The sequence below is a fragment of the Pan troglodytes genome, chromosome 23, assembly GCF_028858775.2.
Source record: "Pan troglodytes isolate AG18354 chromosome 23, NHGRI_mPanTro3-v2.0_pri, whole genome shotgun sequence".
NCBI lineage: Eukaryota > Metazoa > Chordata > Mammalia > Primates > Hominidae > Pan > Pan troglodytes.
Genome location: NC_086016.1, coordinates 52,805,649 through 52,832,089, shown reverse-complemented (window position 1 = coordinate 52,832,089; position 26,441 = coordinate 52,805,649). Strand labels below are relative to the sequence as shown.

At 55.7% G+C, this 26,441-nt stretch overlaps 1 protein-coding gene, 1 non-coding gene and 1 pseudogene across 8 annotated transcripts in view; 2 read left to right on the top strand and 1 right to left on the bottom strand.

Moving 5' to 3' along the window:
• SHANK3 (SH3 and multiple ankyrin repeat domains 3) overlaps positions 1–26,441 on the bottom strand; it is a 64,281-nt gene that overhangs the window by 28,376 nt on the left and 9,464 nt on the right. For all 7 annotated transcript variants that reach the window (XR_008541883.1, XM_054676125.1, XM_054676124.2 and 4 more), the window contains 10 exons: positions 23,948–24,025; positions 21,009–21,075; positions 12,023–12,296; positions 9,051–9,244; positions 7,972–8,085; positions 2,898–2,973; positions 2,585–2,667; positions 1,971–2,095; positions 1,737–1,869; positions 675–755 (listed from right to left, as the gene is read on the bottom strand). Coding sequence is in view for 6 of the 7 variants with exons in the window: in XM_054676125.1 (XP_054532100.1) it covers positions 675–755; positions 1,737–1,869; positions 1,971–2,095; positions 2,585–2,667; positions 2,898–2,973; positions 7,972–8,085; positions 9,051–9,244; positions 12,023–12,296; positions 21,009–21,075; positions 23,948–24,025 (1,225 nt within the window). In the remaining variant the exon portion in view is untranslated. The remainder of the gene's footprint in view (positions 1–674; positions 756–1,736; positions 1,870–1,970; positions 2,096–2,584; positions 2,668–2,897; positions 2,974–7,971; positions 8,086–9,050; positions 9,245–12,022; positions 12,297–21,008; positions 21,076–23,947; positions 24,026–26,441) is intronic.
• LOC112206793 (U6 spliceosomal RNA) lies at positions 15,713–15,816 on the top strand. Its single transcript, XR_002941264.1, has one exon. It is a non-coding gene; the product is annotated as a U6 spliceosomal RNA (small nuclear RNA).
• On the top strand, positions 21,400–23,845 carry LOC134809753 (uncharacterized; annotated as a pseudogene).

The window sequence follows — 26,441 nt, the reverse complement described above, 5'->3', positions numbered from 1 at the left end:
ATGGACACATATATAAGACCTGCCCATGAAGAGGCTGTTGATGGTCAACCAGGGCTTGTGCCCAGAACACGCCCCATCAAACCCCAACACACTCCTGCTCCCCTCCTGCCGCGCTCGAGGCCCTGCCCCATCATCCCACCGACAGTACTCCTGTGGCCTGTGGGGTCAGCAGGGCCACCTGTCAATGAGTGCACAGTCACCAAGAGGGTAAAATAAACACAGAGCTGACACAGCCAGTGCCTGGCAGAGCCAGCAGCAGACCCTGGTCACCTCACTACCGCTCTCTCCTCACTTGGATGAAATGCAGGAGTAAAGTCAAAGTGGAGACGTGGAAAACCAGAGGCAGCACACGCACACACATGCACACACATGCAAACATACTGGTGGGCCAGGCCCTGCTCCCCGTCATCTGTCCTGGACACCCCACTGTCCATCCCCAGCCCCTCACATCTCACCCCTTCCACATGCCACCCTCTCCTCACCCCACAAGCACCAAATTTCCCCGTCGCGCCAGCACCCACCCATTCACCTCTGACCTGCTCTTCTATCCACCTGTCCTTCCTCCCCTCTGGCTTGACCCCCTGCCCTCCCATACTACCTGTGTCTCCCGGCCCTGTCTGCCCATCATGGACCGTCCACCTGCGTCCACCTCCACTGCCACCCCCGCCACTCACCAAGTTCCTCGAGCTCAGCTGTCATGGACTTGGAGCGCAGGGTCAGTGTGGTGCTGGGGGCCCTCTTGGGGGGCGGTGGGGCTGCAAAGAAGAGGGAGGCCTTGGACCTCCTGTCCAGCAGCAGGCGGCGCGGTGTGGCCAGGTGCAGGTGCCACTTGCGCTCCACTGCCTGGATCTCCTCGTACTCCCGCGAGGATGAGTCGCACTGTGCCAGGATCTTGTTCAGGCTACGGCTGGACGCAAACTTCTTCATGGCTCAAGGAGCTCAGGGAGTGCGGGGCGGGGGGGGGAGGCCCGGGCGGTCAGGGCCTCAGGGGCCCTGGGAACCCCCAGAATCAGGGCCTCAGGAGACGATCAAGGGTGCTGGTGGGGGTCACAGTGCCGGCTGGCTCTGGCCTGAGCACCCACCCTGCAGGCTCCGAGGGCTAAGCAAGGGGGCACCAGAGCCATGAGGTGGGGGCTGGGAGGGGTCTCCTTGCGGGCGGGGCTCCTGCTGCTCCAGGGCTCCCCCCAGGCCCGGGTGGCCACTGCCCCTCGTGGGGCCAGGGTGTGGTCAGCCAAGCCACAGGCCTGGGCTGGGCCTGGCCGGCAAAGCCTCCTGGGCCCAGGCTGTGCCGCGTCGTCGCGGGGAGAAGACGCTTTTCCTCTTCCCTCAGGTGCCGCCTCCCCCTTCCCTCCGACAATAAGCAGCGCGGCAGCGTCAACCTCACAGTTGCTATGGCAACCCCGGCCTCCAGGCAGCTGCTGGCGGTGTAGGGAAGGAGGGCTCTGCCACGCCAGGGGCTGGGGGAACGCCGGGAAGGAGGGGGCAGGGATCTGAGGAGGGGCAGCCTGAGGTCAGGGGTCAGGGGTCAAAGGCCTCAGGCCAGGGGACAGGACTGGCAGTCTAGCACCAGGGATCGGGAGGGGTCCCAGCCCACACGTGTGGGTGGTTCATTGAGGTTCAGGAATCTGATGTCAGCAGTTGGGGGTCAGGGATGGGAAGGGGAATGTGGGCCTGAAGTCAAAGGTCTAAGGTCAGGGGAAAGTTTGGGCACAGAGGCCTGAAGCGTGACCCCTCACCTCTGCGCCGAGCCCCGTCCTCTTCTGGCTTCCTTGTCACAGACACAACCTTCATGACGAGGCGGTTGCCACCCTGGCGAATCAGAGCCACCACCTGCTTGTGTCCGACCTTCACCACGTTCACCCCGTTCACCTGGGATAGACAGGCAGCTGGGTGGGGACGCCCCAGGCACGTCCACCACAGGGCTCAGGGGTCAGCATCCCACTGGGCAGCACCGGCCAGAACGACCTCACCTCGATGAGGAAGTCTCCCGTGCGCAGCCCGGCCCTCCAGGCCACACCCTCCACGTCCACCGACTCGAGATACTGCAGCGCCGGGAAGGCTGGCGTGGGCGTGAACTCCTCGATGGGGGTCTCTGCTGCGGGGGGCAATTAGGAAGGCGCTTCACCAGCTAGGTTCGGGTGGGGGCGGCTGCCACACAGCAACCTCCGAGTGGCTCAGCACAGGAAAGAGATGACTGCGGGGGGCAGTGACCCGGGGCTGGGGGAGGGCCACGGGGAGCCACAGCGCAGGGACGAGCCGGCCCAGGGATCCCAGACATGACCCTCTGCAAAACTCCCTTTGCCCATGCCAGAAAAGCCCCCACTCGGTTACACTCTAGAGCAAAGACAGTGGAAAACAGCGAAGGGAAGGAATTGCCGCCTGGGCCGGGACGTTGCAAACCACGACGGTCGCGACCGAGCAGAGGAACCAGGAAAGCCGGGGCCAAAAGCGGGAGCCGCAGGGGCAAGGCAGGGAGGGAGTGTGGGGCAGAGCAGAGTGGGGGGCAGAAGCAAGAAGCTGAAGACATCCCTGAGCGGTGTGCAGCCCCTGCCTGCCTGACCCCCGGGCACCCACTCCCCATTACCTTTGGCTCCTCGGAGCACAAAACCAAAGCCCTCGTGGTCCCGTTTCTGCAGGACAGCCACTTTGTCATCAATGACATAATCGCTGATGAAGGAAAGCAGGGAGGAGTGAGGTAAGCCCTGCCTCGAGGTTGGCCGGCCACAGTCCACCCTGCAGTCACCCCGGGACTGACAGGCCGGGCAGCAGAAGAGAGGTCGGCCAGGCCCGTTCCCTTGCCCTCCTCTGACCTCTTCATACCTGGCCTCCCTCTACACTGCAGGTCCTGCCCCATGTCCCACATGCATGCTCCCGCCAGCCAGGGTCCCTGCACGTACCTGTGTGAGGTGAGGCTGTCGTAGGAGCCCACTGTGTAGTGCCGAAAGAGCCGCTTCGTCCGGTCCTCCCGCGTTTCTGAAGGGAGTATCGGGAGCTGATGGACGGTCGTGGCCTCCAGCTGGCCTGCCTCAACTGCCCTCACCCATGCTGGTCACCAGTCTCTGCCCACACACACCCCCTTGGCCTGGTTGTGTCCAGATGGAAGTAGGGGGCCCCAAATCCTGGAGTCCTGGGTCCAGAGGTAAGAAGGCTGAGGGGTGATGTAGGGAATTCTGACCTCCGTGGGTCAGGGTCCAGGAGGGGGCAGCAGCTCATCTCTTTCCTAAGTAGCTGCTGAACCAGGAGTCCAAACAAGGCCAGAGCCGTCCACAGAGCGTAAGTGAGCCCCAAGGCTGCGAGCAAAGAGGGGGGTGTGCACATACGTGTGTGTGTGAGAGATCCGTGGTCACGTGTAGATGCTGTGCTCATGCACGTGTCTCTATATGAGCCCACTGTGTGCAAGTGCCGTGCTCATGTGTCCGTGTGACCTGCCGTCATGTGCGTGTGAGGTGTGTTCATGCGTGTGTGTGCACATCTGAATCTGCATTACCCACACTCATGTACAAATGCCGTGCTATAAGCCTATAGGCGCTGGCATGGAAGCAGCATTCTGTCTTCAACTTCTTCACAATAGCTCCTTGATGCTCAACCTCATGGGGTCCCTTGCTTCAGACTAACTGTGAGTGGGGCAGGGGATCTAGGTGTGGGGGCTGGGTCCCCTGCCCTGACCTCGATGCATCCCACAGAGCTTGGTCCCCAACTGTCCTCTTGATCTCAAGTCCCACATGGCCAGCACCAAGCTAGCCAGCTGTCTGCCCACCACTCCACCCTCACTGACCTGAAGGTTCGAGCCACACCTCCAGCCATGACCTCTCTGCTCCCACGAGCTCCTCCAGCTGCCTGCGAGCCCCACCCGCCAGCCTTCCCAGCCCCGCAGCTCCACTCTCCAGGACTGCAAAGGCCCCACGGGCAGCACCACCACTGCCTCGCTTTCATCCCTCAGCACCTTCCTCATTTCCTCTCTTGGTAGCATTTCTCAAGATCCATGTTTTCCTTCAGCAAGTATTTATTGAGCTCCTACTGTGTACCAGCTCTGTAAATACAGCAGAGAAGAGAACAAAGTCTCTGCACTCGTGGGGTTTATAATCTGTTCAGGGAGACAGGATAAACAGAGGATAAAGACATAGCTTGTGAATGCTGGCAAGTGCTCAGGAGACCAGCGAACAGATCAGGGAGGGCAGAGAAAGGCACGCAAAGGCCTCACCCCCACGGGAGGGCTGAGCAGAGGCTGAGGATGGGGAGCAGCCTGTGGATATGTGGGCAAAGGGCTTCCCAGGAGCGGGGGTGGTCGGGGGAAGCCCACGGCAGGCATCAGCCTGCAGCATTTGAGAGAGTTCAGAGCCTGTGCAGCTGGAGCAGAGGGAGCTAGAGAGAGTGGCAGGAAATGAGATCAGAAAGATAACCTGCAGCTTTCGATGACCTGTTTCCCCCACTAATTGTGAGCTCCTTGAGGGTAAGGGCCACATGTTCTTTATCTCTGTGATCCTAGCACCCAGCACAGCACCTGGCATGTCACAGGCATTCTGCATGCTGACTAGGAGCGTAAATGGTGGACAGGTGCATCTGAGACAGACGGACAGAAGGGTGGATTGAAAGGCACTGGACCAGTGGATGGAGGGAGGGAAGGAGAGGGCAATGGGTAGATAGGTCAAAGAGCAGACAGATACATGGGTAGATGGATGGATGGACTGGGTGTGTAGACAGGTAGGTGGAGAGGTGGATGGATGGAGGAAGGGAGGGGTGGTGGATTGGGTTGGCTGGTGAGTCAACGGATAAGAAGATGATGGTGGGATGGGTGGGTGAGTCAAAGGATAGATGGCTGTAAACATAGGTGGAGCAGTGGCCGGACGGAAAGAGGAAAGAGTGCCTATTCCTATCAGAAGACACAGATATCAAAAAAATATCGGGCTGGATTCCAGGTCCCAGCTACTACGTTGTGTGACTCTCAGTAAGTCAACAGTCCCCTCTAAGCCTGCCCATATAGAATAGAAAAATCCAACTTGGAGGATCCCCTTGGTTCTGATGACCTATATCTTATCCTGGCATTCCCCAACCACACCTGCACCCCTCATCCCGCTGAACCTAAGGCCAGCTCAGGCCAAGCCTCATCACCACTCAGGTGGGGCATCAGACCCTCCTTTCCTCCATCACACCCTTCTCCACGTCGACAGAGGCACGGAAGTGTCATGGTGCTGCCTGCTGAAGAACCCGCCACACTTGCACTTGACCAGCCTCCTGTTTTCAGATGTTGTCAACCAAACAAATTGTACGGATTACATAACACAAACTCATTTTTCCAGCTTTGTTAATAAGACACATAAAAGCCAGCTGAAGAGAAAATGCCCAACACAGCCATCTCCCACTACCCACCCAAGTACTGACCTTACTGCAAAGAAAGGGAAGGAGAGAGGGGAGGGAAGGCACAGGGCCTGCTCCTGCTGGGCCTCCAGAACACACCTGACCTCGCTTCTCCATTCCCTCCCTCACAGCTCCACCCTCTGCCTGCCAGGAGGTGCCGTGGGAGACTGTTCTCTGCTCGGTAAGTGACCAGGACTCGCCTCCCGATCCCACAGCAGGCACCGGCTCTGGGCACCAGCCCCTGCACGCACAGGGACTATATCCCCTCCCTGACCTTTAAGTCCTTTTCTGTCCCCACTCCAGTCCAGGAAATGGATTTTTTTGGGGGGCGGGGGGAGCAGATCTGGGCCTGTTGGAAGCAGGTTCCTGTTCCTGGGCTGCACTCTGGCCTCTGGGAGAACTCGGCCCCGGGATCCCAGAGCAGAGGCTCTGCGCAGTGTGGCCAGCAGGGCCTGCAGCCGAGGTCAGAGGGCACTGTCACTGCTCCCACTCCCTGCCCTTCGCAGGCAGCCTCCGCAGGTCCCTCTCCCGCTGCCCACTCATGAAATACTCCCGTCTACCCCGGGACCTCTGACACTCACTCCCCAGGTCACACACACCATGGCTGCTGGCTGGAGCCCAGACCTGAACCCTCCTCTCCATTGCTCTGCTCTGCCCAGCCCGGGCTTTGATCCTACACAACCTGCACAATCAGACACTGCAGCTGGGTTCCCTCCGCCATGATGCCACACTGTCACTTGACTCCATGCCACCTGACCACCCTCGTGGTCCCCACGCCAGCCTCGCCCCTCACCCCATGCAGGCGTTTCACTCACATAGAACTTGCTGCCTATGTTGCAAACAAGACTTTGCCCCTCAGGGCCATGTGACCCCCTAGAAATGGAATAACAACAAGTGGCCCCACCTCTTGGGACTGCTGAGATGAGTCAACGACTTATACGTGTAAAAGTGCTAAAACTGTGCCAGGCACTCAGAGCAGGCCGTGCTGACACACAGCTGTAGAGCGCCACACGGACCCGGCACACACGGCTGTCCCCTCAGCCCCAGCCGCTGACCACCTAGAGGACTCAGCTCAGACAATGCCTCTGCTTTGAGGCCCTCTCTGACTCCTTCAGGCCAGCCCAGGGAGTTCCCACGCTCACACGGCCCCCGTCACAGCCACTGCTCCCACAAGGCTTCCAGCTGAGCCTCCGTGATCCCGGCTCCCAGCACAGGGCCCAGCACATGACAAACACCTAAAAAACATTTGCTGCTCTCCAATTCTGACTCCAGCCTAAACCCCCCTCCCTCCCCGTCAGCTTCAGACTTAGGTCCAAATGCCCCTCACTCCACACAGTCCTCAAACCAGAACCTTCCTCACCACCACGTGGGGGAGCTCAAGACCCGCTCCCGCCACAGGTGTGGATCCCCCTACCTCTCCTTCCCCTCCCCTCTCCCATACTGTCTGAACCAGGGCCCAAATCTCTGAAACCATTTCCCATCTGGACCCTGCCCTATCCACCCTCCGCGGGCTGAGAACAGGGGGCCAAGTCCCTTCCACACTCTAAGCCACCAGTAGAGCTGTCAGAGCAAGGCAGAACAAGGCCAAGGAAGGAGGAAAGGGCACCAGCCCAGGAAAAGGTCAGTGGCGAAGCTCCTGCCTCCCTGGGCCTCTGCTGAGCTCAGCACAGGGCAGGGGTCCAGGCCGTACAGGGGTGGAGTCGCTGGGAAACTCTCAGAGTTGGGGACACAGAGACGGGGACACAGTAACCCCAGGCCTGAGCCCTTCACATGCAGAGGGAGGGTGCATGCACCCTTGATCCAGACACACCACCGATGGCCCCCAGTGACCATCACTCAGAAGAGGTTTGCTTGGCCCACCAGCTCTCCAGGACAGAAGCACATGCATGGATCTGGGGGCCTCCCGGGACCCCTGAGGGTTCCTTGCAAGGGCACCCCCAAGACATGCACCCAGCTCCAGCCCGGGGGCCCCCAAAGGACCAGATGGTCAGCAGGGCTGGATAGCAGCCACTCACCAACCCAGGAGCTGCAGCCTTCACCTTCACATCCTCCCTGCAGGCTGAGGACCAGCCCACCCTCACCTGCTGCCCTCAGACCATCCCTGCCCCAGGGCACTCACCAGGGCACCTCCAGGCCCAACTGGCCTCATTTCCTCTTGGCTGCTCCGGGCCTCCCTGCTCTGCCCACTTGGACAATCTGTCCACTTTGGAAAAACGCCTCTTTTCTCACACTGACCTCCTTACATGTCTGCCAGCTACGCAGGAATCATGCGTTCCACACACCTGGTGTTTCTGAAGGACTGTGCTGGTGGGGTGCAAGTCACTGGGAGTCAATGTGGGATCACACAGACAGAGGCCCCGTCACACACGTCCTATGTGTCTCCGCTGCACGTGAAGTGTCAGGTTACATACACACGTTCCCAAGTATATGCAGAGTGTGTGCACACGTGTCTGTGTCATGTACACAAGTTTGCGTCTACTTTGAGTGTTTGTTTGACTTTACCTCTAGTCTTTTCTCTATGAATATCCATGTGGATTTAGCACCAAGAGAGACCAAAGGGAAACTGGAAGGGGTGGTCCCCTTGGGAGCTGCCCGGGGGGCCGTGGGGTCACTCACCAGGCCGTGTGTCATGCTGCCTCATCTGCACTTCCTCCACGCAGTCGGCCGGGAACCAGCCCGTGCGGCCCTTCACGGTTCCCTCCCAGAAACCGCCCTCCCCAATGCTGAGCACTGGAGGAAGAAGCCAGACAGGCCGTCAGTGGGGAGCAGAGCTGGGCGCCTACCCCACCTCAGGAGCAGGTTCTGCCCACCCACCCCCTGCCCTTTCCCTCCTTCCCTTCCCACTTTCTCCCAGCTTTTTCCCTGGGAAGATTTTGGGATCCACGCAGAAGAGAGAAAGGAACAGATGGGCTCGGCACAGGGTGGGCATGTGGGGGACAGAGAGACACACAGATGGACACACTCGGGGAGGGGCGCAGGCAGGGGCAGGGGCCACACTCCTGCTGCTGCCCCCACCCCCAGCTGACCATGCTCCCCCAGCCCCTTCGACCGACCCCCATCCTGGCTCTGTCACCCACCCAGGGGTCACTGCCGAGAGCTTGGGGTCATCGTGCAGTGGCCAGTGGGTGAGGCCACGTGATGCACCAGCTGGGCTGTTTCCACCTCAGCCGGCCCTGAGGCTAGGAGCCCAGTGATGGCCCCGAGACCCCCAGAATGAGAGGGGTTTGTCATGGCACGCGATCCCCCCAGAACACAGGAAGCCCCAGCGACAGAAGCCTGCATAACACAAACACCCACATGACGGTCATAGACACCCCACGACGGCAAGGGTCCCCCACATCGCAGGGGCCTCCAATGGAGAAGCTGCAGAAGTGCCACGGGAACCCCGCAATGCAAGGAAGCTCTGTAATGGGACAGGGTCCTTCAGGCAGAGACCCCCGGGGACACAGAAACGCCCATGGCGAGAGAGGAGCCTCCGTGGTGACACAGGGAGCCCGGAACGACAGAGCACCGGAGGGACCCGCACGGCAGGAACCTTCCCCAGGCAGAGCCCTTCACTGTGACACCAGGGATCCCACAAGGGCCCAGGGCCGCCCCGGCAAAGGAGACCCCAGAGCCACTGCCCCGGCCCGGCCAGCACCGCGCGCGGCGCCGCCCCCTCCCCGCGCCGGGCCCGCCCCCCCGGCGCCCCTCACCCTTTACGGCCTCGCCGCGGTGCAGCGGGATCTCGCCTTCACCCTGCGGGCTGTGCGCCTTCACGGCGATGAACTTGCGGCCGGGGACGGCGCTGTAAAGTTTCCGCTTCGGGCCCCGGGGCGGCGGTGCGGGGGGCGCAGGGGGCGCGGGGCCGGGGCCGGGCGCGGGGCCGGGGCCGCCGGGCCCGCTCGGGCTGTAGACGAACACGTAGGTGACGGACGCGATGCCGGGGGGCAGCGGGCACGCGAAGCCGGCGCCCGGGGCCTCCATGGCGCGCGGCCCGGCCCCGCCGCCGGCCTCACCGCAGCCGCCGCCGCAGCGCCCGCCGCCCGCCGCCCGCCGCCCGCCTGCCCGCCGGGGGCCCGGCCCGGAGCAGCTCCATGGGCCGTGCCGCCGCGCCCGGCCCGCTCCCGCCAGCGCACGAGCCGCGCCCGCTCAGGGCTCCGGGGCCGCGGGGCTGCGCTCCTGGGCGCGCCAGGCTCGCTCCATGCCGCGGCCGCCCCGCGCCCCGCCTCCTCCATGGCCGGGCTCCTCCCTCTGCGGGCGGTGGTGGCGGCCCTCGCGCCCTCCCTCCCGCCCTCCCCTCGCCGCCGACCCCTGGGAGGGGGAGTTCGGACGCGGACGCGGGACGGTGGTCAGGGCAGCCTAGTGGGAGCGGGGGATGGGGCGGGGGCTTCGGGCACCGGCAAAGCCGCCTGGAGCCGGTGAACGGGAGGGAGCGGCGCCCCCCCACCCCTCCAGGTCCAGGGCCCGGATCGCTGGGTGCCCAGTCCCCCTCCAGGCCTGTGTCCCCTCGTCCTGGACACCGGCCCCTGCCCACGCCCACTGCGTGATGCCCACCTTCCCCAGACCACTCCCAGACTGGGGTAGAGCCTGAGCTCTCGCTCCTCCACTGGGGCTCTGCTCAGAAGCCTGCAGTGGCTCCCTAGTACCCAGGCAGGCCAGAGCCACACGCTTTTCCAAGAGCCAGGCTCCCTGGGGCTTGGCAATTTGCTACGCTCTAGTCACACAGGGGCACCTTTCCTTCCCCTCCTGTGGGCTGTCCATCACGCAGTTGCCAACACCTGAACTACTCTAAAATGCTGACCCCTGGGCCAGCTGTTAAGTGACGGGCTCTCAGCCCAAACTCGCCCCGCCGTGCCCCGTGTGATACTGGGGGGCTGATGGGGGTCGGGTCCCGGCTCCGGCTCAGCCGACAGAGGGCGCCGCGGAGCCGCCGCCGCCTGAGACCCGCGCGGTGCAGGGCCCAGCCTCGCCTCCCCTAGAGGTGACTTCTCTCCTCGGGGCACCGAACTTCCTCAGCCCCTCCCGAGAGCTGCAGACCCTTGTCCACTCACCAGGGCAGCCCCATAAGGGGATCACTGCCCACCTAACTGCTGCTTAGCCCGGGCCCTCAGCTGTCAACCTCCTGAGACCCACCACCTCTGACGCACCAGGCACCCAATAAATGTTTGCGAGGAAGGAAAAAACAGAATTCTGCCATCCCCACAGAGCAGGTGAGCTGGAGCCCCTCACACAGCAGGTCTTAGTTTTGTGTCTGCTGAAAGGATGAACACATACAAAACATGAATGCAGGGAGGAGCCTGTGGCAACGCGTGCCTCCAACTCAGGAGCAGCCTTTCTGCGGGATGGAAACATCCGGAATGCAGAATGTGTTCTTTCAGCCACTGGGCCGCCCAGCCCTTAGAAAATCCGCGGGTCTATAAAAAAGCTTCAGGGGAGAATTGAGATTTGGGGCAGTACAGCCAGCCTTGCGAGTCCAACAAGTCCAGGCAAAGACAGACACGGAGACATCGCTGAGACCAGGCTGCAGAGCAGAGGCAGCAGCAGCACAGGAAGGGGCGCCTTCCATAGGCCCTGCTGCACCCTGAGCCCTCTGCTGAACACTCGGGCTTAGAAAGTTGGGGATTGGGTCTACCTGGGGCCCAGTGAAGCTGATCCGTAGCTCTGTGACCCTGGACCCGTCACAGGCCACCTGAGTACCAGGACGCTCATCTGTAACATGGTATTAATAGAGCACGAACATGTACGTTCGTCAAGGTTAAAGGAGCTAGTATACACATGCCATTCAGCCCAACAGCAGGCCTGGACTGACAGAGCTGTAAAGGCCGGCGGCCATCCTGACAACAACATACTGTTTATATAACTCTTCCACTCAACAATGTCTGCCAAACACCCTCCTCAGTGCCTGGCTCTGATGAAACTAGGAAACGACAAAGACGGTGCCTGCCTTCAAGGCACAGGGAGAGCAGGTGCTTTCACCGGCAGTTGCCAGACTCTGCCAGGTGATCCCTCACCTGCCCAGGGCATTCTGGAAGTCTTCCCAAAGACAATGACTTGGGTAGGACTATTCCCACTTACTGATGAGAAGTCCAGGCACAAAGTGGCTGAGAGCCAGTGCGCCCACCTCAGCACCCAGTGCACAGCCCAGAGAGGCCAGTGGGCTCCGGTCCAGGCATCCCTGCCTCAGGGACCCAGGCCTCAGGGTGAGGGTAAAGAATAGAAGCCACAGAGTCCTGCAGGGTGTGCCAGGGCTGGGGGAAACCATGAGTATACCCTGGGGGCAGGGCTGGGGCTTACCTGTAGGTTTTGGGCCCTACTGGAGTGGCAACTCCATCCCTGTCCCCCCTTACCACAGGCCACCAGCCCCGACTCTTCCCAGCCATGCCTGACACTGCAGTGTGTTTTCTAAATCACAGGTAGGAGCATACCCTCTCCACCTAACACACTCCCTCAACTGCCCACTGTCCTCATGGCAAGCCCAGCTCCAACCGGAAATCAGCGTGCATGTGCCTGTCCCCACCTCCAGAGATGCCTTCTTCCCTTCCCCAACCAGGAAGCCCTAGCCCATCACTACACAGGTGCTAGGCACCACCAGGCCTCTCTCTGCCTCCCGGTGCTGGCTCCTCCTGGCTCAGGTCCCGGCACCCCACCCTCCCAACCCCTCCAGGGCCTCCCAGCCCCCTCCTACCTGATCTTGCTTTGGCTGGCCCTGCCTGCTAAAGGGCCACTGATGTTGCTCTCCTGGTCGGCATCCCGGTCACGATCTTTCTCCTCTTGCAGCCGCTGGAGCAGCAGCTGGTGGGGGAGGCTTCTCAGCGAGGGTCCAGGAGAAGCTGCTGGCTGTGCCTCCCCCTTCAGGTTGATATCGCTGGCTGAGCGCTGCAGAGGCCGAGGGGATGCCAAGCCACTGGGGCCAGCCAGTCGCCGCCGCTTCGCATAGCTGGGGGTTTCCCTGAATGGTACTGGGGTAAGGGGGCATAGGTAAGACTCTGAACAGCCAGCTGGGTGACCAACTTGTCCAGTTTGCCCAGGCTTTCCAGATGTTAAAACTAAATCCTATGTTCCAGGAACTGCCTTGGTTCCAGGCCAACCAAAAGAGTTGGCCACCCTACAAATGAAGCTACCATTAAGGGGCCACATCCCAGTCAAACTGCCTCTCACCCTAGCTTCAGAGGTAGAAGCCTGCTTCTCCTCTCAGCCGAAAGAGGCCTTGAGGATGCTCAGATATGCTCTAAGAACTGCATTTCACAAGCTTCAGGAGAGACAAAACAGGCTACATGTGACGAATCTCACCAGACTACTGCTGAACAGGACCATTTGCAGTTAACTATAACCAGGGAAACTATAAAAGACATTCTAGACCAGAGATCAGCAAACCTTTTCTGGAAAGAATTGGACAGTAACTACTTAAGGCTTTGCAAGCTATATAGTCTGTGTTGCAATGACTCAACTCTGCCACCGCAGCATGAAAACCACCACAAACAACATACAAGCAGATAGGTGTGTTTGTGTTCCAATAGAATTTTACTTAAAAAGCAGATAGTGATTAAAAAGTATTATCCAACTATATGCTACTTACAAAATAATCACTTTAAATCCAAAGACACAAATAGGTTCAAAGTGAAAGGATAAAAAAAGCAATCTAATGTAAATGGTAACCAAAAGAGAGCTGGGTGGTTATATTAACATCATACAAAATAAACTTTAAGATAAAAACTGTAACAAGAGACAGAGAAGGACATTATATGTTGATTAACAATTACTAACATATACACACCGAACAACAGAACGTCAAAATATGATACAAACAACACAATTTAAGAGAGAAATAGACAGTTCCACAATAATAGTAAGAAACTTTAATACCTTACTTTCAATAATGGGTAGAACATCTGGAGAGATCAATAAGGACATAGAAGACTTAAACCAATTAGACTCAACGATACGTACAGAACATGCCACCCAACAAGAGCAGAATATATTCAAGAATTCTTCTCGAGTACACATGGAACATTCTCCCAGACAGACTGTATGTTTGGCCGCAAAACAAGTCTCGATAAAGTTTTAAAAGACTGAAATCATACAAAGTATCTTTTTCAACCACAACGAAACAAAGCTAGAAATCGAGAAGTGAAAGAAAACTGGAAAATTCACAAATATGTGGAAATTAAACACCATACTCCTAAACAACCAATGTGTCAAAAAAGAAACCAGGCTCAAAAAAGAAATGGTGGCTCAAGCCTATAATCCCAGCACTTTGGGAGGTCAAGGCAGGAGGATCACTTGAAGTCAGGAGTTTGAGACCAGCCTGGACAACATAGTGACACCCCCATCTCTATAAAAAATAGAAAAAGCCAGGTGTGGTGCTGCACCCTGTAGTTACAGCTACTCAGGAAGCTGAGGTGGGAGGATGGCTTGAGACTAGGAGGTTGAGGCTGCAGTGAGCCAAAATCATGCCAGGGCACTCCAGCCTGGGCCATAGAGTGAGATCCCATCTCTAAAAAAAAAAAAAGAAAGAAAGAGAAAAAAGAAATCAATCATAAGGAAAATTAGAAAACATTTTAAGACAAACAAGAACAAAAATACAACATATGGAGCAAAAGCAGTACTTAAAGGGAAACAACGCTGTAAACACTTACTTTTAAAAAGGAAAACAATCTCAAATCAATAACCTAATTATACATCTTAAGAAACAAGAGAAGGCCGGGTTCGGTGGCTCACGCCTGTAATCCTAGCACTTTGGGAGGCCGAGGCAGGTAGATCACCTGAGGTCGGGAGTTCGAAACCAGCCTGACCAACATGGAGAAACCCCGTCTCTACTAATAATACAAAAATTGGCCGGGTGTGGCGGTGCATGCCTGTAATCCCAGCTACTCAGGAGGCTGAGGCATGAGAATTGCTTGAACCCAGGAGGCGGAGGTGGTGGTGAGCCAAGATTGCACCATTGCACTACAGCCTGGGCACCAAGAGTGAAACTCCATCTCAAGAAAAAAAAGAAACAAAAAAGAAACGAGACGGCGAGGCTCAGTGGCTCATGCCTGTAATCCCAGCACTTTGGGAGGCCAAAGCGGGAGCATCACTTCAGCCCAGGAGCTCAAGACCAGCCTAGCAACATAGTGAGACCTTGTCTGTATGAATGAACCAATAAAAGAAAAGAAAAGAGGCCGGGCACGGTGGCTCATGCCTGTAATCCCAGCACTTGGGAGGCCGAGGCAGGCAGATCACCTGAGGTTGGGAGTTCGAGACCAGCCTGACCAACATGAAGAAACTCTGCCTCTAAAAAATACAAAATTAGCCAGGCATGGTGGTGGGTCCCTGTAATCCCAGCTACTCGGGAGGCTGAGGCAGGAGAATTGCTTGAACCCAGTTGGCGGAGGTTGTGGTGAGCTGAGATCGCACCGTTGCACTCCAGCCTGGGCAACAACAGCGAAACTCCATCTCCAAAAAAAAAGAGAGAGAGAAGAAAAGAAGAAACTAGAGAAAGAAGAGCAAACAAAAGAAAGAGGAAGGAAGCAAGAGAGGGAGGGACGGAGGGACGGACAGACTAGAGAAAGAAGACCAAAAAGAAACAAACAAACAAACAAGAGAAAGAAGAGCAAACCAAACTAGCAAAAGAAAGAAAAGCTAGCAGAAGGAAGGAAACAGTAAGATTAGAGCAGAGATAAACAAAATAGAAAAACAGCGGAGAATCAAGGAAATAAAAGGTTGTTTCTTTGACAATATCAACATAATTGACAAACCTTTGGCTAGATTGACTAGTAAGGAGAGAAGATGGACAGAAATAACTAAAATCACAAGTGAAATTTGGGGACTTACTATCAGTGTTACAGAAGTTAAAAAGGAATATAACACTATGAACAATTACATACCAACAAATAGAAAAGCTAGATGAGGTAGACAAATTTCTAGAAAAACACAAATTACCAAAACTGACTCAAGAAGAAACAGAAAATTTAAACAGACCTATAACAAGCAAAGAGATTGAATCCTTAACCACAAGCCTCCCAACGAAGAAAAGTCCACCACCAGATGGCATCACTGGTGCACTCTACTAGAAATTTAAAGAATTGACACAAATTCTCAAACTCTTCCAAAAAACAGAAGAGGAGGGAACACTCCCTCATTTCACGAGGCCAGTAGTACCCTGATACCAAAGCCAGATAAGGGCATTGCAGGAAAAGAAATCTACAGACTAATGTAATCAATATAATACATCACATTAATAGAACAAAAGGGGAAATAAATGATCATTTCAATTGATGCAGAAAAAGCATCTGCCATAATCCAACACTCTTTCATTATAAAAACACTCAGGAAACTAGTAATAGAAGCTAGTAACTTCCTCAACATAATAAAGGAAATTTATTAAAAATCCGAAGTGCTTGCTTCTGCAGCACATATACTAAAATTAGAATGATTCAGAGATTAGCATGTCCCCTGCACAAGGATGACATGCAAATTAATGAAGCATTCCATATTTAAAAAACAAAAAACAAACAAACAAAAAAAACACACATAGATAGCACCATACACAATGGTGAAAGATTGAATGCTTTCCCCCTAAGATCAGGAACAAGGCAAAGATGCCTGCTTTTACTACTGGTATTCAACACCGTACTGAAAGTTCTAGACAGGCAAAAATAAAAATTAAAAAAAAGGCACCCAAATTGGGAAGGAAGAAGTAAAACTATCTCTATTTGCAGATGGCATGATCCTATATATAGAAAATCCCAAAGAATACACCAAAAGAGCTACTAGAGCTAATAAACAAATTCAGCAAAGTTGTAGGGCACAAGATCAGCACACAAAAATCACTTGTTTTTACACACCAGCAATGAACAATCCAAAAAGGAAATTAAGAAAATAATTCCATTTATAATAGCATCCAGAAGAAGAAAATAATCAAGAATAAATTTAACTAAGGAAGTAAAAAAATCTATATACTGAAAATGACAAAACACTGCTTAGAGATGACCTAAATAAATAAAAGGACATCCCATGTTCATTAATTGGAAGACAATGGTGTTAAAATGTTAATGTCACCCAGAGTGATGACAGATTCAATGCAAAATTCCAATGTCCCTTTTTGCACAAATAGAAAAGCAGTGTTCAAGTCTATATGGAATTGCCAGGGGCCCTGATTAGCCAAAATGATAACAAATAAGAACAAGTTGAAGCACTCAAACCTCCTGATTTCAAAAGTTACTACACTCCGGGTGCAGTGGCTCATGCCTGTAATCCCAACACTTTGGGAGACAGAGGCGAGTGGATCACCTGAGGTCAAGAGTTCGAGACCAGCCTGCCCAACATGGTAAAACCCCATCTCTACTAATAATACAAAACTTAGCTGGGCATGGTGGCACACACCTGTAATCCCAGCTACTTTGGAGGCTGAGGCAGGAGAATTGCTTGAACCTGGGAGGCAGAGGTTGCAGTGAGCTGAGATTGCGCCATTGCACTCCAGCCTGGGTGACAAGAGCAAAACTCCATCTCCAAAAAAATAAAAATAAAAAGTTACTACAAAGCTGCAGTAATCAAACCATGTGGTCCTGGCATAAGAATATACATGTAGACCACTGGGATAGAATTGAGAGTCCAAATAAACCCACATATCTAGGATCAATTCATTTTCAACAAGGGTGCCAAGACCATTCAATGGGAAAAGAATAGTCTCTTCAACAAATGGTGCTGGACAATTGGATATTCATATGCAAAATAATGAAGATGGCTCCCTACCTCACACCATAAACAGAAGTTAAAACTTAAAATGGATCAGTGACCTAAGAGTGAAAACCGTAAAATTCTTAGAAGAAAACCTAGAGGATAAACCCTCGTGACCTATGACACCAAAAGCATGAACAACAAAAGAAAAAAATAGATACCTTGAACTTTATCAAAATTAAAAATTCTTGTACATCAAAGGACATTATCAAAAAAGTGACAAGGATCTCCTATTCTACAGAGAAAATATTTACAAATCACATATTCCACACAAGTTTAGTATTCAGAATATATAAAGAACCCTTACAACTCAACAACAAAAATAAATGACCCAATTTAAAAATGGACAAAGGACTTGACTTTTCTCCAAAGAAGATATACAAATGCCCAATAAGCACATGAAAAGATGCAAAACATCACTAGTCACTAGGGAAATACAAGTCAAAATCACAATGAAATACCATTTCACACTTACTAGGATGGCTACGGTCAAAAAAAAAAGATAGTAACAACTGTTGGTGAAGATGTGAAGAAACTGGAAGCCTCATACATCACTGGTGGGAATGCAAAATGGTGGAAAACAGTTTGGCAGTTCCTCAAGAAGTTAAACATAGAATTATCATATGATTCCAAAATTCCATTCTTAGGTATATACCTAAGAGATTGAAAATAGGTATTCAAACAAGTACATGTACACACATGTTGACAGCAGCAATATTCGAAACAGTCAAAAGGTAGAAACCCACGTATCCATTGACAGATGAATGCATAAACAAAATGTCATTTATACCAACAGTGAAATATTATTCAGCCATAAGAAGGAATGAAGCAGTGATATATCCTACAAGGTGAAGCTCAAAAACATGTTGAGTAAAAGCAGCCAGACACTAAGTGTCACTTATTATATGATTCCATTGACATGAAATATCAAGAATAGGTAAATCTATAGTCCACAGAGACGAAAGTGTGTTAATGGCTGACAGAGTTGGAGGGAGAGGGTAATTGATGCAGAATTATTGCTTAATGTATCCAGGGTCTTCTTTTGTGGTGATGAAAATGTTTTGAATTCAGTAGAATTGGCTGGACAACACCGTGAATATACAGAACGCTACTGAATCATTCTGGCCTAGAAGTGGTCACCTCTGCTTCCTTGCCTCTGTCATGTCAGGTCACTCTTTGGGTCCACATCGTCTCTTACCCTCTCTCAGGCACACACTCCCAGGCACAGGTGTGTTCTCATGGGCATGACAGCACCCTGGAGAAGCATTTCCCCAAGGTACTCATCAAAAGCACTGTGGGATGCCCATTCCACGCCCAGGCCAGGGACCCCACCCAAGGCCTGTCAGTCTAGAGGGGGCAAGCAGGGCTGTCGAGAGGCAGCAAGCTATCCTGTTGCCTGAAGGGTTACACAGGTCCCAGTCTACCAGATCCCACCAGGTGGCACCTGCCCACCAGAGAAGGCGGCACCTCCTTCCAGTTCCTCTTCTGTGTACAGGCCCCACTCTGGGACCCCAGTGGGGATAGGATGTAGCAAGTCATGACTGTCCTGTCCTTGGAGCAAATGTGTACGGAGGGCATGGGAGTGACAAAGGCAGACCCTGAATCAATCAGGTCTGAATTAACCCCCTCTGTGCCTCAGTTTCCTTCTCTGTAAAACAGTCTAATCACTCCTTGGGGGGTTGTTGAGAGGGCAAATTGAGATAAGGGGCTTGTATTAAATCCTGACAAATATGCTGCCTGTACTCAGGGAAATCTGGCGGTGTCACCCTAGTGTCTGTGTGTGGCACCTGATCAGGTAAGGGTGTTGTTGGCCCATGGAGCCGACGACCACATCAGGATGAACTGACACAGGTGCCTGCTCCTTACCACTGAGGGACGTGTGTCTAACTCCAACCAAGCAAGCACACCTAGGTTGGATAGCCAGTAAGTCGCAACCATGGTGACTCCAAGAGCCCTGGGGTATCTGTCCACAACGCACAGATGAGGGGCAGATGGGGCCTTCCCGCCCTCCCTCCAAGCAACTAGACCAAGGCCACCGGCAAGAGTCCAGCCCCACCTAGGATCAAATGCCACAGGAGGCCACAGGGGGAAGGGGATGCAAATGACCATAAGAGACCATGTTTCACTTAAGAGAAACTGAGGCGCAGAGGTCCCGGACAGCTTTCCCACGGTTAGACAATTATAGGCAGAAGAGGAGGCTCTGGCCGGGCGCGGTGGCTCACGCCTGTAATCCCAGCACTCTGGGAGGCCGAGGCGGGCGGATCACGAGGTCAGGAGATTAAGACCATCCTGGCTAACACGGTGAAACCCCGTCTCTACTAAAAATACAGAAAATTAGTCAGGCATGATGGTGGGCACCTGTAATCCCAGCTACTCGGGAGGCTGAGGCAGGAGAATGGTGAGAACCCAGGAGGCAGAGCTTGCAGTGAGCCGAGATCGCGCCACTGCACTCCTGCCTGGGCTACACAGGCAGACTCCATCTCAAAAAAAAAAAAAAAAAAGAGGAAGAGGCCCCACACATGCACAAACCAGAGCCCTCCAACACTAAGGGCCACCTCCAAAACACCAGCCCAAACCAGAAGTAACTATCTGCTGCCCCTTATGCAAACCCAAACCTTACCACAGTTCTCCCCTGACCTGACCCTGGACTCCGATCCTACCCATCCCACTGGCCCAGTTACTTCCTCAACACACACTTCCCTGCAGTGGCCTTGAGAGCAGCTGTGGCATTCACCGAGGGTCTGCCACAGCCTCAGATGGTTCAACTGACACAGCCTGGGGTGGAGGGGCTCATAACCAAGCCTTACAGGGGGATGTTCAGGGGGAACTCTACAGAAGAAGGGCCCTTAAACATGAAACCGACCTTAATCTTAACCCCAGTCCAAAATTCAACTCCAGCCCTGACCATGACCTCACATTAGAACCAAGTGAGAGTCCAACCCTAACATCTGCTCCAGACGTTTGCTGCCCGCTGTCACTTCAAATTAAAACAAAAACAAAAAATGGGGACACCCACGAGTAAACACTCATGGCAGGAAGGGGGTCCTGGGAGTCCATATTCCAGAGAGAGGCACAGGCACCGGAGGGGACTCCGGCAGCTACAACAGGACGGTCCCAGCCTGGCCAGCAGCAACTCTCCCAGAGGGGACTCCGGCAGCTACAACTCTCCCAGAGGGGACTCCGGCAGCTACAACAGGACGGTCCCAGCCTGGCCAGCAGCAACTCTCCCAGAGGGGACTCCGGCAGCTACAACTCTCCCAGAGGGGACTCCGGCAGCTACAACAGGACGGTCCCAGCCTGGCACCACACCCACCAGAGACCTCCAAGAGGCTCGGGTATCCTGGCTGAGGCCACGTGTGTGTCTCCTGGTTTTCCTTCCAGGACCGTGAGTCACGCACACACCAGGCTTTCCTCTACTCGCAGGCAGCAGGGGGCTCAGAGCTCCTTGCCCTGAGGATGGCTATGGCACTATTCCCAGCCCCATTCTGCTTTCCCATCACTGTTGTTTTCCTTATGTGTCGTTTATATGATCTTTCCATGCTGAGAGCTTGCTGCGGACCACCGAGACTCATGCTTGCTCCAGGGTGAAGTGAGGTCCACCACCCCCATGTCTCCTGCTGGCTCTTCCTAGGATTTAACGGGAAACAGGGACTCTGACCCTAACTTCAACCCCACTCTCAACCTATGCTGCCCCTAAGCTGAATGCTAGCCCCGGCCCACAGCCCAAACCTCACCATGCTCTTCTCCCAGACCAAAAACAACGTTCACTCAACACAGGCCCTGTGGCCCGTTCCTCATGCCCGCAGTGGCCACTCAGAGACCACTGGCCACACAGTGTAGATGTGGGGTGTGGGGCCCCTTTGTTATGTCACCACTGACCCCCACATCTGCTGGGCCCCAGAAAACCACACGAATCTACATTCAGCAGGGTCGCCCAGGTGGGCAGAACTCACCAACATCCGAGTCTTTGTGGGTCTTGATAACCTCTGCAAGCTCAAAGTTCCCTGCGATGATGGCCACCTGAGGGAAAGGGGAGGTCAAGGCCTTGAGGAGCAGGGAGGGGCTGAGCAGCACCAGCTTTGCCTCCCCAGCCAGCCCCAGCTGCTCCTTCTCCAGTTCCTGTGTGGAGTCTTCCTTGGTTGGGGGCCCCGGAGACCCCAGCCCATTCCTCTTCTCTACTGACACACACTCTTGTCTGTAACTGGGATGCCACAGGCACACCCTATAACTGGAGTGACCCACCCTCTGTCTGCCTGGGACTGAGGGGCTACCTGGACAGAAGTTCAGAGCTAAAACCAGCAGTCCCAAGCAAACGGGCACACTGGTCTGTCCCAACATGCAGCCATGTTTCCCATCTCAGCCAAGGCCCCGCCGCTGCCCAAGCTGCCAAGCTCATCCTCCCCTTCCTGTGACCCTGCACCCAGTCATCCAACAGGCCCTGGCGTATCTGCTTCCCAGTGTGCCCAAACCCATCTGGCAGCCCACTGCTGCCTCCACCTTCTATGACCACACAACCTCAGCAGCCTGACCACTCTTCCCACATCTCACTCCTACTGAAAATAGGGGAGTTCTGGCTCCGTTCCTGGTCCGCAAACCCCCACAATATTCCCGACTCCCCAACAAACTCCAAGTCAGAGACCACGTCCACCTGGTCATCAGTGCCAACCAACCTGGCCAGAGAAAGGGCCCGGAAACCTCCCCTGAATTACATCAGCGGCTGGGATCACACCCCTCTCCACCACCCCTCTCTCCACCACCCCCTCTCCACTACCACCCTCTCCACCAACCCCCTCTCCACCCCCCTTCCACCACCCCCCTCTCCACCACACCCCCCTCCACCACCCCCTCTCCACCCCCCCCTCCACTACACCCCTCTCCACCACCCTCTCTCCACCCCCCTCTCCACCACCCCCTCTCCACCCCCCTTCCACCACCCCCCTCCACCACCCCCCTCTCCACCCCCTTCCACCACCCCCCTCTCCACCACCCCTTCTCCACCACCCCCCTCTCCACCACCCTCTCTCCACCCCCCTCTCCACCACCCCCTCTCCACCCCCCTTCCACCACCCCCCTCCACCACCCCCCTCTCCACCACCCCCCTCTCCACCACCGCCCTCCACCACCCCCTCTCTACCTCCCCCCTCTCCACCCCTTCTCCACCACCCCCCTCTCCACCACCCCCTCTCCACCACCCCCTCTCCACCACCCCCCTCTCCACCACCCCCTCCACCACCCCCTGTCTACCACCCCCCTCTCCACCCCTTCTCCACCACCCCCCTCTCCACCACCCCCTCTCCACCACCCCCCCTCTACCACCCCCCTCTCCACCACACCCCTCTCCACCCCACCCCCTCTCCACCACCCCCCTCTCCACCACCCCCCTCCACCACCCCCCTCTCCACCACCCCCCTCCACCACCCCCCTCTCCACCACCCCCCACCACCCCCCTCTCCACCACCCCCTCTCTACCACCCCCCTCTCCACCACCCCTTCTCCACCACCCCCCTCTCCACCACCCCTTCTCCACCACCCCCCTCTCCACCACCCCCTCTCCACCACCCCCTCTACCACCCCCCTCTCCACCACACCCCTCTCCACCCCACCCCCTCTCCACCACCCCCCCCTCCACCACCCCCCTCTCCACCACCCGCCACCACCCCCCTCTCCACCACCCCCCACCACCCCCCTCTCCACCACCCCTTCTCCACCACCCCCCTCTCCACCCCAACCCCTCTCCACCACCCCTTCTCCACCACCCCCCTCTCCACCACCCCCTCTCCAACCCCCTTCCACCACCCCCCTCCACCACCCCCCTCTCCACCACACCCCTCTCTACCCCACCCCCTCTCCACCACCCCCCTCTCCACCACCGCCCTCCACCACCCCCTCTCTACCACCCCCCTCTCCACCCCTTCTCCACCACCCCCCTCTCCACCACCCCCTCTCCACCACCCCCTCTCCACCACCCCCCTCTCCACCACCCCCTCCACCACCCCCTGTCTACCACCCCCCTCTCCACCCCTTCTCCACCACCCCCCTCTCCACCACCCCCTCTCCACCACCCCCTCTCTACCACCCCCCTCTCCACCACACCCCTCTCCACCCCACCCCCTCTCCACCACCCCCCTCTCCACCACCCCCCTCCACCACCCCCCTCTCCACCACCCCCCTCCACCACCCCCCTCTCCACCACCCCCCACCACCCCCCTCTCCACCACCCCCTCTCTACCACCCCCCTCTCCACCACCCCTTCTCCACCACCCCCCTCTCCACCACCCCTTCTCCACCACCCCCCTCTCCACCACCCCCTCTCCACCACCCCCTCTACCACCCCCCTCTCCACCACACCCCTCTCCACCCCACCCCCTCTCCACCACCCCCCCCTCCACCACCCCCCTCTCCACCACCCGCCACCACCCCCCTCTCCACCACCCCCCACCACCCCCCTCTCCACCACCCCTTCTCCACCACCCCCCTCTCCACCCCAACCCCTCTCCACCACCCCCCTCCACCACCCCCCTCTCCACCACCCCCCCTCCACCACCCCCCTCTCCACCCCCTCTGCAGTTTGGCTTCTGCACCCCTGCTGGTCTCTCGGGGTTGGGGGGTCAGACCCACACCTGTCACCCCAGTCTTCTCATTTTCCCCATACCCCTGCCCCAGAGCCCTGCTGACCCTCCTCTCTCCCTGGCGAGGGGACGAAGGGAACATCAGCACCAAATACCCCTCACGTGCTGGGCTCGTCCCCCAACACCTCCTGTGGGCAGTCCTGGGGGACGTGCTCCCTTAGGGCCTTCCAGGGAAGAAGCAAGGTTCAGAGAAGTCAAGTCACATGGACACAGAGACAGACACCTCTGGGGCAGCCTTGAGCTCCTGTAAACCACCGGTGTACCTGGAAGGCTGTCTGGCTGTTGTAGTTGCGGACATCCCTGTTAGCTCCACGGAAGAGCAGGACACGAGCACAGCTCTCCTGTTGCGGGGAAGAGGGAATCACAGCTGGGTGGCTGGAGAGACCATCCGAGCACAACAGCACATGCGCACACAGGAATGCGCACATGGCGTGCGCAGGGCACAGGCTCGCACACACGGACTCACACCTATTTGTTCCATGTACACCTGAGTTGCACAGGGACAAGCCAGTAGGTATACACGCTCAGGTCTCACCTGGCCCAGAGGGCCTAGATGTACCCAATTCATACCTGGTTATTCAGAACACACGTGCACACATGTGAAGCCCCTGTGTGTTCAGAGAACAAATGTGCACACATACGCCTATGAGGCTGTGCTGCAGCCACAACTCACTGCAGGACACAGAGCACATATATATACCATGGCACTGAGGCAGGGATGCACATACACAATCACTGTACAGGGTCATCCGTGTGCACACACACGTGTACACCCCCAGAACAGGCAAGTATTTCCACACTCCCTGGTGCACGCGTGCCATCACTGTACAGGGTCACCTGTGTGCACACACATGTACACCCCCAGAACAGGCAAGTATATCCACACTCCCTGGTACATGCATACAATCACTGTACAGGGTCACCTGTGTGCACACACATGTGTACACCCCCAGAACAGGCAAGTATTTCCACACTCCCTGGTGCACGCATGCCATCACTGTACAGGGTCACCTGTGTGCACACACATGTACACCCCCAGAACAGGCAAGTATATCCACACTCCCTGGTACATGCATACAATCACTGTACAGGGTCACCTGTGTGCACACACACATGTACAACCCCAGAACAGGCAAGTATATCCACAATCCCTGGTGCACGCATGCAATCACTGTACAGGGTCATCTGTGTGCACACAAACACACGTACACCCCCAGAACAGGCAAGTATATCCACACTCACTGGTGCACGCATGCAATCACTGTACAGGGTCATCTGTGTGCAAACACACGTACAACCCCAGAACAGGCAAGTATATCCACACTCCCTGGTGCACGCATGCAATCACTGTACAGGGTCACCTGTGTGCACACACATGTGTACACCCCCAGAACAGGCAAGTATTTCCACACTCCCTGGTGCACGCGTGCCATCACTGTACAGGGTCACCTGTGTGCACACACATGTACACCCCCAGAACAGGCAAGTATATCCATACTCCCTGGTACATGCATACAATCACTGTACAGGGTCACCTGTGTGCACACAAATGTGTACACCCCCAGAACAGGCAAGTATTTCCACACTCCCTGGTGCACGCATGCCATCACTGTACAGGGTCACCTGTGTGCACACACACGTGTACACCCCCAGAACAGGCAAGTATATCCACACTCCCTGGTGCACACATGCCATCACTGTACTGGGTCACCTGTGTGCACACACATGTGTACACCCCCAGAACAGGCAAGTATTTCCACACTCCCTGGTACATGCATACAATCACTGTACAGGGTCACCTGTGTGCACACACATGTGTACACCCCCAGAACAGGCAAGTATTTCCACACTCCCTGGTGCACGCATGCCATCACTGTACAGGGTCACCTGTGTGCACACACATGTACACCCCCAGAACAGGCAAGTATATCCACACTCCCTGGTACATGCATACAATCACTGTACAGGGTCACCTGTGTGCACACACACATGTACAACCCCAGAACAGGCAAGTATATCCACAATCCCTGGTGCACACATGCAATCACTGTACAGGGTCATCTGTGTGCACACAAACACACGTACACCCCCAGAACAGGCAAGTATATCCACACTCACTGGTGCACGCATGCAATCACTGTACAGGGTCATCTGTGTGCAAACACACGTACAACCCCAGAACAGGCAAGTATATCCACACTACCTGGTACACGCATGCAATCACTGTACAGGGTCACCTGTGTGCACACACATGTACACCCCCAGAACAGGCAAGTATATCCACACTCCCTGGTGCACGCATACAATCACTGTACAGGGTCATCTGTGTGCACACACATGTACACCCCCAGAACAGGCAAGTATATCCACACTCACTGGTACACGCATACAATCACTGTACAGGATCATCTGTGTGCACACAAACACACGTACACCCCCAGAACAGGCAAGTATATCCACACTCCCTGATGCACGCATACAATCACTGTACAGGGTCATCTGTGTGCACACACATGTACACCCCCAGAACAGGCAAGTATATCCACACTCCCTGGTACACGCATACAATCACTGTACAGGGTCATCTGTGTGCACACACACGTACACCCCCAGAACAGGCAAGTATATCCACACTCCCTGGTGCACGCATACAATCACTGTACAGGGTCATCTGTGTGCACACACACGTACACCCCCAGAACAGGCAAGTATATCCACACTCCCTCGTGCACGCATGCAATCACTGTACAGGGTCAT